Source organism: Corvus cornix, chromosome 8 (genome assembly GCF_000738735.6).
Source record: "Corvus cornix cornix isolate S_Up_H32 chromosome 8, ASM73873v5, whole genome shotgun sequence".
NCBI lineage: Eukaryota > Metazoa > Chordata > Aves > Passeriformes > Corvidae > Corvus > Corvus cornix.
In genome coordinates this window covers 25,543,933-25,555,568 of record NC_046338.1, presented here as the reverse complement: position 1 = coordinate 25,555,568, position 11,636 = coordinate 25,543,933, and the positions used below count along the sequence as shown (strand labels likewise).

The window sequence follows — 11,636 nt, the reverse complement described above, 5'->3', positions numbered from 1 at the left end:
GGTGACACTCCTGTTCCCCCAAGGCACTCAAATCGGATCAGAAATGCTTAACGCCTGCCAGCTCAGGGCTGCTTCCCCTCCAAGTGGTATTTATGGGATGCGTTAGTCACGGGAGCTGCTGGAAGTGCGGCCGCGTGAGTCGCAGAGTCCTACACAGCCGTGGAGTTAAGGGGTTGCTCAGGGAGGCAGCAGTGCTTCGGAGTTTGACTAATCCCTTACAGATTGGAGCCGGGCAGGGACGTGGTGAGGCACTGAAAACATTCCTGTTTACTGCCCATGATGTATTATTTAAGCGTCCCCTGGGCTGCTGCAGCTAAGCCTGGGGCTCGTGCCTTTGTGCTCCCGCCGGCTCTTTCCCAGTGGGAGGTGAACTTGTCCTTAGGGCCTCTGCCAGGCTTACAGCAGCCACAAGAGCTTGGGATGGACACGAAAATGTTTATTTTTGTGGATACTGAGGGATAATGCTGTAGGTTGTGGGGTCTTTTCAGTTTATACCTAAGGGTGAGAGTGAGTGTGTGTACTCTTGTGCACAATGGTCAAAGCAGATCTTAAAAAACATCAGTATGGGCAAAATAATACTTTTCCCTGATGGTCTTCAGTGCTTAAAGGGAGCTTATAGAAAAAGAGGGAGAGTGACTTTTTACATGGGCAGATTGTGATGGAGCAAGAGGGAATGGTTTTAAACTAAAGGAGGAGAGATTGAGTTTAGATATTAGGAAGAAGTTCTTCCCTGTGAGGATGGTGAGGCACTGACACAGATTGCCCAGAGAAGCTGTGGATGCTCCAGCCCTGGAAATGTTCAAGGCTAGGTTGGACAGGGCTTGGAGCAACCTCGTCTAGTGGAAGATACCCCTGCCCATCACAGGGGTTTGCAACTGGTTGAACTTTAAGGTCCCTTCCAGCCCAAACCATTCAGGGATTCCCTGATTTCCTCACAGTGTTGTCACTGTAACTTACTAGACATGCTGGAGCAGGATCTCACCTACTCTTACAACTACTTAATTACGAATTATAAATTACATGGGGATACGTGTGGTATTCCTTGAAGTTTGTATGCTTTTTTCGGGAGCTGCTTCCCCGCTCCATTTAAGCCCCATTAGCCGGGACCCAGTGAGCCCTGTACGGTCACAGGATGGACTCGATGAGCTCAGAAGTCTTTTCCAGCCTAATTGGCTCTGTGATTCTTTACGGCACGAGGTTCTCAGGAGTCCCGGGATGTGCCCACGAGGGCAGCTTTCCCCGGAGCACGGGCAATTTCCGGACCCCTCAGGCCCCACACGGACCGAGCCCTCTCCCCCTTGTCCCCTCAGGCCGCCATCTTGCCCGCCCCGCCCCGCCCCGCCGCTGCCGCGCCGCAAGGCCCCCGGCCGGGCTGTCCGCGGCGTTCGCCTGCGGCGGTGGCGCGGCGGTGGCGGGGCAGCCGCGGGGCCTGCGCGGCGGGAGGAGGGAGCGCCATGGCCGAGACCTGGGCCGGCTTCTCGCAGGAGGAGCTGCGGCGGCTGCGGGGACAGCGCCCAGGTACGGACCGCGCCGCGCCGGGAGCGCCCGGGGAGTGGGGACAGCGGGGCCGGGGGCGGCGCGGAGGAAGACTCTGGGCCTCGGCACCCCGTCAGCCCCCGCAGCTGCACCTGCCTCCCATTGCTCCTCAGCACCCCATCTCCGCAGCCGCTCCACCCACCGCTCTGTCCTGCTCCTCAGCCCCTCCATCCATATCTCTGTCCCTCCTCTCAGCCGCTCCATCCACATTTCTAACCCTTCCCTCAGCCCCTCCATTCACACCTCTATCCCTCTCCCCAGCCCCTACACCCCTCTGTCCGTCCCCGCATCAAACGCTTGCCCTTTCCCAGGCAGCCCCTCGGTCTCTCCCATCCAGCTGCATCTCCTCCTGCTCTCCTCATCCACCTGCAACTTCTCCCACAAACATTCCAGCCTCTCCAACCCCTTGTCCTGCACCCACATCTCTGCCTGATACCCCACTCATGCTTCCAGCCTCCTCTTTGCCCGCATGTTACCTCGTTCTTCCCCATTCTTCACTTTATTACCTCAGTTTGCCCACCAGGCTGGCAGGGACCCTTCCTTAGCCCTTGATCTGCCTCTCCATGATTATCCCAAGAGTCACCTCATTCCTGCCTATGGTTTCTCTTTTAGGCCTGCAGTCCAGGCCTCTTATTCCTCCCTCTCCTCATTTAGGGATACTGGTATCCTTGAAAATTCCTGATTCTTAGGCTAACAAAACTTTTCCAGGCTCCTGAGGTTTCCCCCACATTGCCTTCCCGTGACACCCTGGCTTGGGTTTTCCTTATTTTGGTTTTTGCTTGCCCAGCACAGCTTTGTCAGAGTCTGTCTTTGATACTGAGATTTTTTTAAATCCTGTTTCTCCACTGACAGATTTGTACAAGCCCTCGGAGCCGCTGCAGCAGCAGCAGCAGCAGCCTCACCCCCAGGCTGTGACCAAGACTCGGAAGCAGTTGCAAAGGGAAAAAGCCCTCAAGCAGCAATGCCAGAAGCTGGGACTGCAGGGAGAAGCAGCCCGTGTCACTCCAGAGCAGTTGCTTTCTGCACCACAACCCAAGCCCTGTCACCCGCAGCAGCCCGGGCCAACACCTTGTCCTCCTGCCGCTGGGGATCAAAGGCAAAGTGACAGCCAAGAGCAGCAGGAGGGAATGACACCGGGAGAGTCTTGTAATGGCAGGGAAAGTGCCCAGCCCCACCCTGCAAAGCCCAACACCCAAGTGGAGAGAAAGAAAGTGGAATTGTTAGTAAGTCGGTAAAATCAAGGGGTGGGGTTTGTTATTCTGTATTGATTCATTGTTTCATTGTGAAGTAAACTTTTCTGTGTCTGATAGGAAGCTTTGAGAGATAAAATCATTCCCTTTTCTATGTGGCAGCATCTGTATGGAGAAGCAGCTCGTGGCTCCCCTCAAATTCTAGACTCAAAAGGATCCAGGAGGTTCTGTTTTGCAGGGATGAGCCTTGAGAGGCTGTGGCTGATGGTTGTGCTGCCTGTAATTTCCCTGCCCAGCTGCGGGCTGGGATCACCTGCCTGCAGTCCCTACACCAGGATAGCAGCACTTTGAGAAGTCAAATTCCTCCAGTGGATGCAGCTCAGCAGTAGTACTGGCTGTTCATCTCATTTCTGTGGTGAGAAAAGCACAGACACTGTTTGATTCAGGAGCTTTGCAGAGAATTTTTTCTCACCGTGGAAAGCAAATGACATTTAGCTGCAGCAGTCACCTCCTGATTCTGCTGGATTCATCTCAGCCTGGATGCTTGAATTTAAATCTTACTAAAAATATTTCTATGTGTGAGGTTTTAGGAATAGGGTGATGAGGACAAATCTGAAGAGATGTGCAGAAATGTTTGTTAACAGCTGAGTTATTAGGGTATTTTTCAGTTCAGGCTCCCTGAAAGAGGGCATGAAGAACAGAGTGTGGTGAAAGCAGCAAAGCAGTTCTTTGTTTCTCCTAAATCCTGCCTGGTTGTGTTGACACAGGTTGTGCCCCCTCACCTGAGGCCTGGCCTTCCATCTTTTGGGATGGTTATATCTCTTAGGAGATGTAGCCTAGGAAATGGAATCAATATCAGTCCTTCCCTGGTGGCAAAAGCAAATTCTTGTTCTTCCTTGTTGCTCATTGTCATTTTAACTCTTACTAGCCTTTCATTTGTATCCATTTCATTTGTATCATTCAGCTGTATTGTAAAGCAGACCTGTGAAAGAATCTGTTTTATGGAAAAAAACATTTCCAAAAAAGAGGCTGTGTTGGCAGACTGAACAGATGGTGACTTGTAGCAGCCAGTAACAAACTTGAAACTGCTTCTGCCAGATAGAGAAGCACATCCTTTAAATGAAAAATTCCATCCATTTCTGAAAAAGTGCTCCATGCAGCTTATTTGGTTATGCAGATTTTAGTTCTGATCAGCAGGTTTCATCTGGAAGTGTTTTATTGGTCTGAATGGCTTCTTGCACATGGTTCTTCTTTCCTCAGAACCAAAACGTGTTTGTTTTTCCTTCGACTTTAAGAGTTTGCTCCAGAATATATGACAGTGAATATTTGTGTTAGAATATGGGGAGCAGGGAGAGAAATGAACTTTCTATTAATTTTTATGTTCTTGTCTATGAGCAGACAGGAAAAATCCCGATGGGAAATCCTCCAGCAAGAGCAGCGTCTGATAGAAGAGAAGAATAAACGCAAGAAGGCACTCCTGGCCAGAGCTATTGCTGAGAGGTGGGGGCTGAGCCTGGTGAAGGAGTTACTCTTCATCTGCAACCCGTTACATATCTTGATTTAAATTTCACTTTTTCCTCCTCTCTGTTCTCTGTGAGCAGCTGTGATGGACATTTCCATTCGATAAGTGCTGGCTAAGAAGTTGTGACTAAGCTTTTCACACTTCCAAAGCTGCAGCTCTGTGTACAGATGGAAAAGTTAATACACAACTTGAGGATTAGCTGAAGTACTTGAATTTGTTAGTGAGGTCATATTTGGAAGTTGGGGTGCTCAGATGCTTGTCCCTGTTCTGGTCCTGATTTGGTTTTGCTGGATGCAAGGGAAGTTTATGTGATTCATAACCTATGAGAAGAAACTACAGCTATTTTTGTTTAGACTTTCGGCTCACTAGCATGTGAAAAATGTTGAAAAGAGAACATGATCAGCTTTAAGAAGGTTTTACCACTGGATGACTAGAAATTATAGAAATGTACATACTTTCACAGTTGTTAGCTCTTGCTCTTCAGGAGACCAGGCTTTAAGGCATTGTACGGTGTTGTCCACCAAGGTAGTTTAAGACTACAGGGAAGGCAAAGTTTGTAGGGAGGGATGTTGGAACAGCTGATAACACTGGATCAAGGACAGTGATGTGAAGTTTTCAGGCTTGCAGTGCTCTCCCAGGCTGGTGTTATGTTCTGCCAATCAAAGCCCTTGGGTAGCACAGGTGAACACAGCCTGTACTCTGCTAAAGTCCTGAAAATTTCGTTTGCCAGGCAGAGATAAAACACAAGCATCTTTATTCTGAGTCACTGTAGGACATCAAACATGGGTGTGGCCACCAGGCTTGGTTCTTCCTCCTGGAAGCAAAGCCTGAGGAGAGAAAAGACACTGAAGGTGATAGCTAAGGAGTTACTTCTGTCACTCAAAGGCCTTACTCAGGCTCACAGCCATACCACAGGATGTCTGTTTTCCTCCACTTGCATCAGCTGGTCAAATGGGAGATGGTGGCACTGTCTGCACACCTAGTCTTGCTTTCAGGTACCTGCCTTGGGTGTAAAGCAGTGGCTGAGAAGCATCATTTTGCTGGTGGTGATGAATGATGGCAAAGTGATGTGGTATAAAAGCTTGTTGAAAGTCACTTAGTTTCCTTGGGAATTAAATCCATCAAAGCTTGTTGCCGTTAGTAACGTTTCATTTTCAGGACTTAGGAATGAACAGACCTAGTTGAAAAAGGTTACATAAGGCTTGATTGAAATCCTTTGTATTTGATGTAAAACTTTCCATTCACTTCATTGGGATTTGGCTGGGCCTTTTGGGAATAATTTTACAAAATGGAAATCAAGCTTAGGTTAGGTGGCTTTTTGGCCCCTACTAACTGAGCTTCTTTGAAAGGGGATATTTGCAGGGCTAAAAGCCCTTCCCCCTCTCGCTTTCCCCCCAAGCCATTTCCTGTTTCCTTACACTGAGAACTACTTAGATACAGCAGCTTCTTGTGTGTTTCCACAGTGAAGAAACACAATCCATTTTAGGCACTTTGATTATAGTCATTACGTAATTTTGCCATAGTCCTTTAATAGTAGGCATTTTAGATCCCTGTGGATGCTAAAAAAGATCAAAAGCCCTACACCATAAAGGAGAAACCTTCTGAATAGGTACTAAAGAAGTCAGTTGCTCTGCAAATGAAATGGGGCCCAGTATGTCAAGAAGAGAGGCTTGAAAAGGAAATTAAAAAAAAAAAAAATCGTCTTCCTTTTGCAGATCCAAAAGAACTCAAGCTGAAACAGTGAAACTGAAAAGGATTCAGAAGGAGCTGCAGGCTCTGGATGACATGGTGTCTGCTGACATCGGAATCCTGAGGAACCGCATTGACCAGGCCAGCCTGGACTACTCCTATGCCCGGTAAGAGATACACAGGGAGGAGGGAATGGGAATAGCCCTGCCTGAGAGGAGGGAAAATGCTGTTTCCTCTCACTGAAGCACTAATGAAGTCATGTCACTGTAATAATGTGCAGTTAAAGTGGTCACAGTCTGGGGGGCTTTCAGATCTGGAAGTAAAAGTATGCTTTTTATTTCCTAATTTTTCCTTCGGAATCTGGGAACTGAAGCAGGTTTTCTGACTGGAGACTGCTGTCACAAGACATAGATCCTGCTTTAAGTGTGCAGTTGTCCATAAGCCCTGCTTTATTGTTTCAAGGTTGTTTATTTCTTCTCAGGGGGAAAGAGGTTTTTCTTGAAAAGTCCTGAAATGAAAATCCTGTTCAGGGAAATTTTCTTGTTAGGACGGCTCTGGTCGTGCTGGAATCAATGGGACCAATAAAGCTTAAAACATATAATCCTGCTGAAGTATTTTTGCAACTAGACCAAAAATTGAAGGAACAGGGAAGCTTTTACCCTTCACAATGTGCCTTTAATCACTCTAGTTGTGATGAGTTCCTTAAAGGCAAGAAATTAATGGAAACACCACATTAGCTGTGGGTAAACCACAACATCAGTAGATAAACAGCAGCATGTTTGTGCAGCCGGTTCATAAAGCAGAAATGCTCACTCGCGGTTTTTGGTTCACCATTCAATGTGTTAAATGTTCATTTCTCCTTCTGACTAATGCCATACCATGACCACAGGCCAATAAACATTGTAATTAGTCTTGAAAGAAATAGGACCAGTAGCTAAAAAAATTAAGATTTCTTTGGTGTAATTATCATTTGAAATGTCTAAGATTAACTGTAGTTAGCATAGCTGATTGCATGTGAATACAAAATTTCATGTCCTCAAGAGAAAAAACACTTCAATAGATGTTAGGTTTCATCTGGTTTCTAAAGCCATTAAATTCTCCTGAAATCTTCTTACCCAAGTTTTGTAATGATGTATCTATTTGACATGCTTACTGGTTAAAGAGCACAAGCAGCTCTTGACATTAGGAAAGCAGTATTTAATGACAATAGCAAAAGGAGATGCTGTTAGGACAAGTGGGTAAACTTCACCAAAATCTTAATGACTTTCATGAATTTAGTAAGTGTTTTCTTGAGGGAGGGATTTGGAAATGTGAGGTAGATACTTCCAGTGTTGTAGATTTTATGCATTATGAGCCAAAGCAAATTTACTTTTAGGTGGAGTCTTTTTAAGCAATTTCTTAGTACTTGCCTTTTGTTCTAGGGCTAAAACACAAAGCATTTCAGTCGGTCAAAAAGTGCAGTATTAAATAGTCCTGAGCAGACACCTAATTAGCAACATTTGACAATTGCTGTGGAATAGAATTTTTGTTAATATGATGTGACTGATAGGTGTGAATTCAGCCCAAAGGTTTAGCTGTGCAGATGTTTCCAGCGTAGCATTTGTTTTGCTGCTTCAGGTATCTGACCCAGAGAAATCCTGACTTTCTTGAGAGGGAAACATAAGTGGGCATCTTCTGCCCACTGCAGACATAGCCTTTTCAGCTGGGTAAAAGTCATGTGGTTACTATATAAAATAACATATTTGGGAAGGCTTTTCTATGGCTTATTTCCTTGTGTTTCACTAAGCAAAGGACCTCTCCTATCTTTCTGTTGCTTTGTTTAAGCAGATATTGGAATCTGGTTTTATAAAAGTGCTGGATTCTTTATTCAATCACCTTACTAATACTAGTTTTATGAGTGCTCTGTAGTTGTGCTTCATAAGCCTTTATGCGTTCCCTTTCCTGATGAGCAAGACTGCATCTATCTTTCTTTTAATTAGAATACAGAGGTTTACTGATGTAGTGAAAGATGCATCATTAATGTGGATACCAGCCATTAAAGTGCTAGATATTCTCTGTGTGTTAACTCAGTTAACACTTAGAGTATTCCCTTTTTGCTGTATTTATCATCTCAGGAAGTGCAAATTGGCAGGAGGTGAGTGTCAGGAGGGATGCTTGCAATAAAATTCTACATCTGTATTGAGGTCATGTGCTGTGTCAGTCTGTGCTGCCCCTGATTTTCTGAACATGTATATGGGTAGCCAGAAAAGTACATGATCCAAATGTCAACGTGCTCCATCGAGCATCTGTATCTGTGGGGGGAAGGTTGGGTTAGAGAAACACCAAACTGCTCTGTGGTGTTTCAGTTCACTAAGTGGGTGTTCATTAGAAGTGTGAAAACACTGCAATTTCTGATGGGTTCTTTCTGCTGCTAGTGATGCATCTCTTCAAACAGGCAGTAAAAATGGGTGTTTGTGATTCAATCTGAGCAAGTTAACTCTTGGAATGCACAACAGCAGAGCCCCAAGTGTCTGGAGAAGTTTTGATCAATTCACTCTTATTTTCTTCGCTCTTGCTAATGTGGCAGCGTGTCATGAACAGCTGGCACAATGCATTGCAGAGTACGTTGCATTCCAAGGATTCTTAAAGTCCCTGTGTCAGGTTGTGAGGTGCTGTGAGAATTAACCCTCCAGAAATGCTGCTGGTTTTGCAGGAAGCGCTATGACAAGGCCGAGTCCGAGTACGTGGCAGCCAAGCTGGACCTGCAGCACAAGACGGAGATCAAGGAGCACCTCACGGAGCACCTGTGCACCATCATCCAGCAGAACGAGCTCCGCAAGGCCAGGAAGCTGGAGGAGTTAATGCAGCAGCTGGACGTGGAGGCAGATGAGGAAAATCTGGAGCTCGAGATTGAGGTGGAGAGGATGCTGCAGCAGCAGGAGGCAGAAGCAGGGAGACAATCCAGCCAGTCACACAGCCACGCTGGGACAGCCAAGGAGAACCCTGCTCCCAGTGTTGTGGGACAGGAGAGCCAGCATGCCAACCATGCTGCTGCTTCTCCTGCAGTTTCTGAACAGTCTCAAAACCCCAGGACCAAATCCCTCTCCGACATGGACAGCCAAACTCAGGCAGTAAATGTGACTTCAGGAAGCTCCCCAGCTTGTTCTGCTACCTGACTGCTGGATGCAGATAAGCCAGTGGTTATGGATGAGGTACTCTCTGCAGGCTTGTGGCTGTATGCTGTATCTGGGCTTCAGCAGTGCCAGTAATATGCAGTTCATTTCTCTTTTCCTTTTATACTGTTTTCAAATTTTAAAGGGTCTTTTCTTTCCACAAGACTCATTTGGGGTTCATCATCTATCATCATTCCGGTGTGCATTCATGTTCTACTGCCCAGCTCTTCATGGGCTTTTGTACCTTCCTGAAACACTTGGAAGTGAACAGTAGGGTTTGTCCAAAGATTTTCAGCTTTTTGATATCACAGGTTCCTGTTCTGAGCAGTGTGCAAGAGAAAGATTTCTACAGGAGGAAACATTACACCTTGGTCTGCTTCAGAACACATTCTGACAATTGCAATAGGATGTTTGTCTTCCTTTGTATCCATAAGGGATTAGTTTCCAACGGTTTCTCCTGCTGTGAAACCCAAGTGCTTACTTTAATTGCCTTTGTAGAGGTTGCTCTTTCCTGATTTAAAGGAAATTTGCACATTGAGGCAAACTGCAAAGTCAGTTGTAATACCTCATATTTATCACTTCGCCTGTTCCTTTCAGATGATGCTGAATCATGAAGCTGTACAGTGATAACACTATTAGCTATGAAATCACAGCTGCTATGGTTTAACAAAAATGATGGGTTACAGTTTAAGACATTGCAGAATGTAGAAGTAGAAACACACAAAAGAGAGTGTGTTACATTTACAGCTGTTCCATTGCAGAGATTTTCTCTGTTATAGTTGCCTCAAAGTGCCAATAATTAGCCATAATTAGCCAATAAGACATCTTGTAATGAATAATCCCCACAGTATATTGGAAATGAGCCTATTTTTGTAGAACATTCAATGCATTTTCTTGCCTGAAGAGCAGGTTAGTACCCCACGAAAGTTCAGCTGATTTGCTCTATTGCTGTTGAAAGGCTTTAAAAAGCTATTCCAGGTGGAGAAAGCCTCAGGAATTAAAAGAGAACATAGGAAAATCTCCCATAGACTGATTGCAGCTGCAAACCATGGAGACTGCACTCCCTGTTAACCTCTTTGTAATAGGGAAGTGTGGAAATGGTTCCTGGAATACCTGACCTGGATGTGTTGGTCTGAGTGTATGAAGGAGTTGCTGAATGATGCCACTGAGTCTGTAAATGGGACACTGATTGTCTCTGGCTTTAACAGTGGAAAAACATGTCACTACATTTCAGTTTTATTCTATTAATAAATCAGTGCATCTTGTACGCAGTGTGTTTACTTTCAGTTGTGATATCTGAGACTAACACAGGGATCCAACACTTTTTCCACAGGAGATGATAAATGGTAGAATCAGATATGTCCTTTGGCAACTTTCCACTGTGTGAAAATAAAACCTCAGAAAAGGCTGTTCCAAAATATGGAAATGTATGAAGTAAAGACATGGCAGGATACAGCTTGGCAGGAATCTTTTCAACTTACTACCTCAGGGCAATGGTGGAAAATCTCTCCTAGTGCCTTCCATACACGGGAGAAAGTGGGATAAATATATTTCCTAGAGCAGCTGCTCATAATTTGGGCTAATTGGAGTTAAAATCTAACTCCATAGTAGTACTAGAAATAAGTATGAAGCATTGCTCTGTTGTTGCTGGTACACTGCATTCCCTGTTAATTTGCTGAAAGACCTGACCTAAAAGCAGATTTGATGATATTGTGAGCAAAATTGTGACTGACTTCCTTTGCTGTGTCTGCAGTTGCAGGACACCTTGTAGCGACCTGCTGATGGATCCTGAACAGGATACCAGTTAAGTGCAGTAATAATTTAATGATACCATTGTCGTTTCCATTCTCTGCAGCTGTCCCCAGTTGTTCCTCAAGAGATTAAAAGTCCTAGAGGATAGGTCTGTTCCTCATTACAGCTGTGTTCAGCTCGTTGGAGACACGCAGAAGAGCTTGTGACAGAAGAGCTGAATTGCAAATGGTATCACACAGAAATCAAACAGACACCATGTTGCATGTAATTTGTGGTTCTGTGGTAGGCTAAAATGTGATTAGAGTATTTCTACACCTTGTTGTCACAGGTAAGATTATTGTTTGAACTCTGGAAATGGCAAAAAATTCCAAGTCCAAAGATCTTTTTACAACTGCTTAAAAATACAGGTTTCCTAGAAGGGAGTCAGTTTATATGCAACAAAATTGCTAAAAGGCTGAAAAATTCTTGTGTACCATTCTCATAGTGCTGGTGCAGTGTTTCTGCCTGAGAGGGAAGATGCTGTTACAATCAGCAGTTTATGTTCTCTTACAAGTCCCTTGTTGAAGTTCTGGCCAGTTCTCTCTTTAACTTCGGAGCCTGCAAAGTGAAGTGGACTGGCTGGAAGCCACGTGAAACAGCCGTATGGAATAACAATAGCAGCCCAGCATTAGGCTGCTCTTGCTAGCCAGGGAGCTCATGAGTTAACTTGTTTGATCTCAGTTATGAAGCCTTTCTCTGACGTGTGATATAAACCACTACCATGGTGTCAGTTCCACTTTGGAAGTTTGCGAATGT

General features: G+C 45.2%; 1 protein-coding gene across 4 annotated transcripts; it reads left to right on the top strand.

Annotated features, from left to right (window-relative positions):
• The first annotated feature begins 1,416 nt into the window (after positions 1-1,416).
• GORAB (golgin, RAB6 interacting) lies at positions 1,417-10,356 on the top strand. Of its 4 annotated transcripts, none has more exons than XM_039556275.1 (5): positions 1,417-1,518; positions 2,389-2,755; positions 4,125-4,226; positions 5,964-6,104; positions 8,630-10,356. In XM_039556275.1, the coding sequence occupies exons 1-5, from the start codon at positions 1,455-1,457 to the stop codon at positions 9,090-9,092; spliced, it is 1,137 nt and encodes a 378-aa protein (XP_039412209.1). In that variant the 5' UTR covers positions 1,417-1,454; the 3' UTR covers positions 9,093-10,356. The 4 variants fall into 4 exon arrangements, with proteins under 4 accessions (XP_039412209.1, XP_039412208.1, XP_039412210.1 ...); XM_039556274.1 differs by having other exon boundaries at positions 2,389-2,767; XM_039556276.1 differs by lacking the exon at positions 8,630-10,356 and having other exon boundaries at positions 5,964-6,108.
• The last annotated feature ends 1,280 nt before the right edge of the window (positions 10,357-11,636 follow it).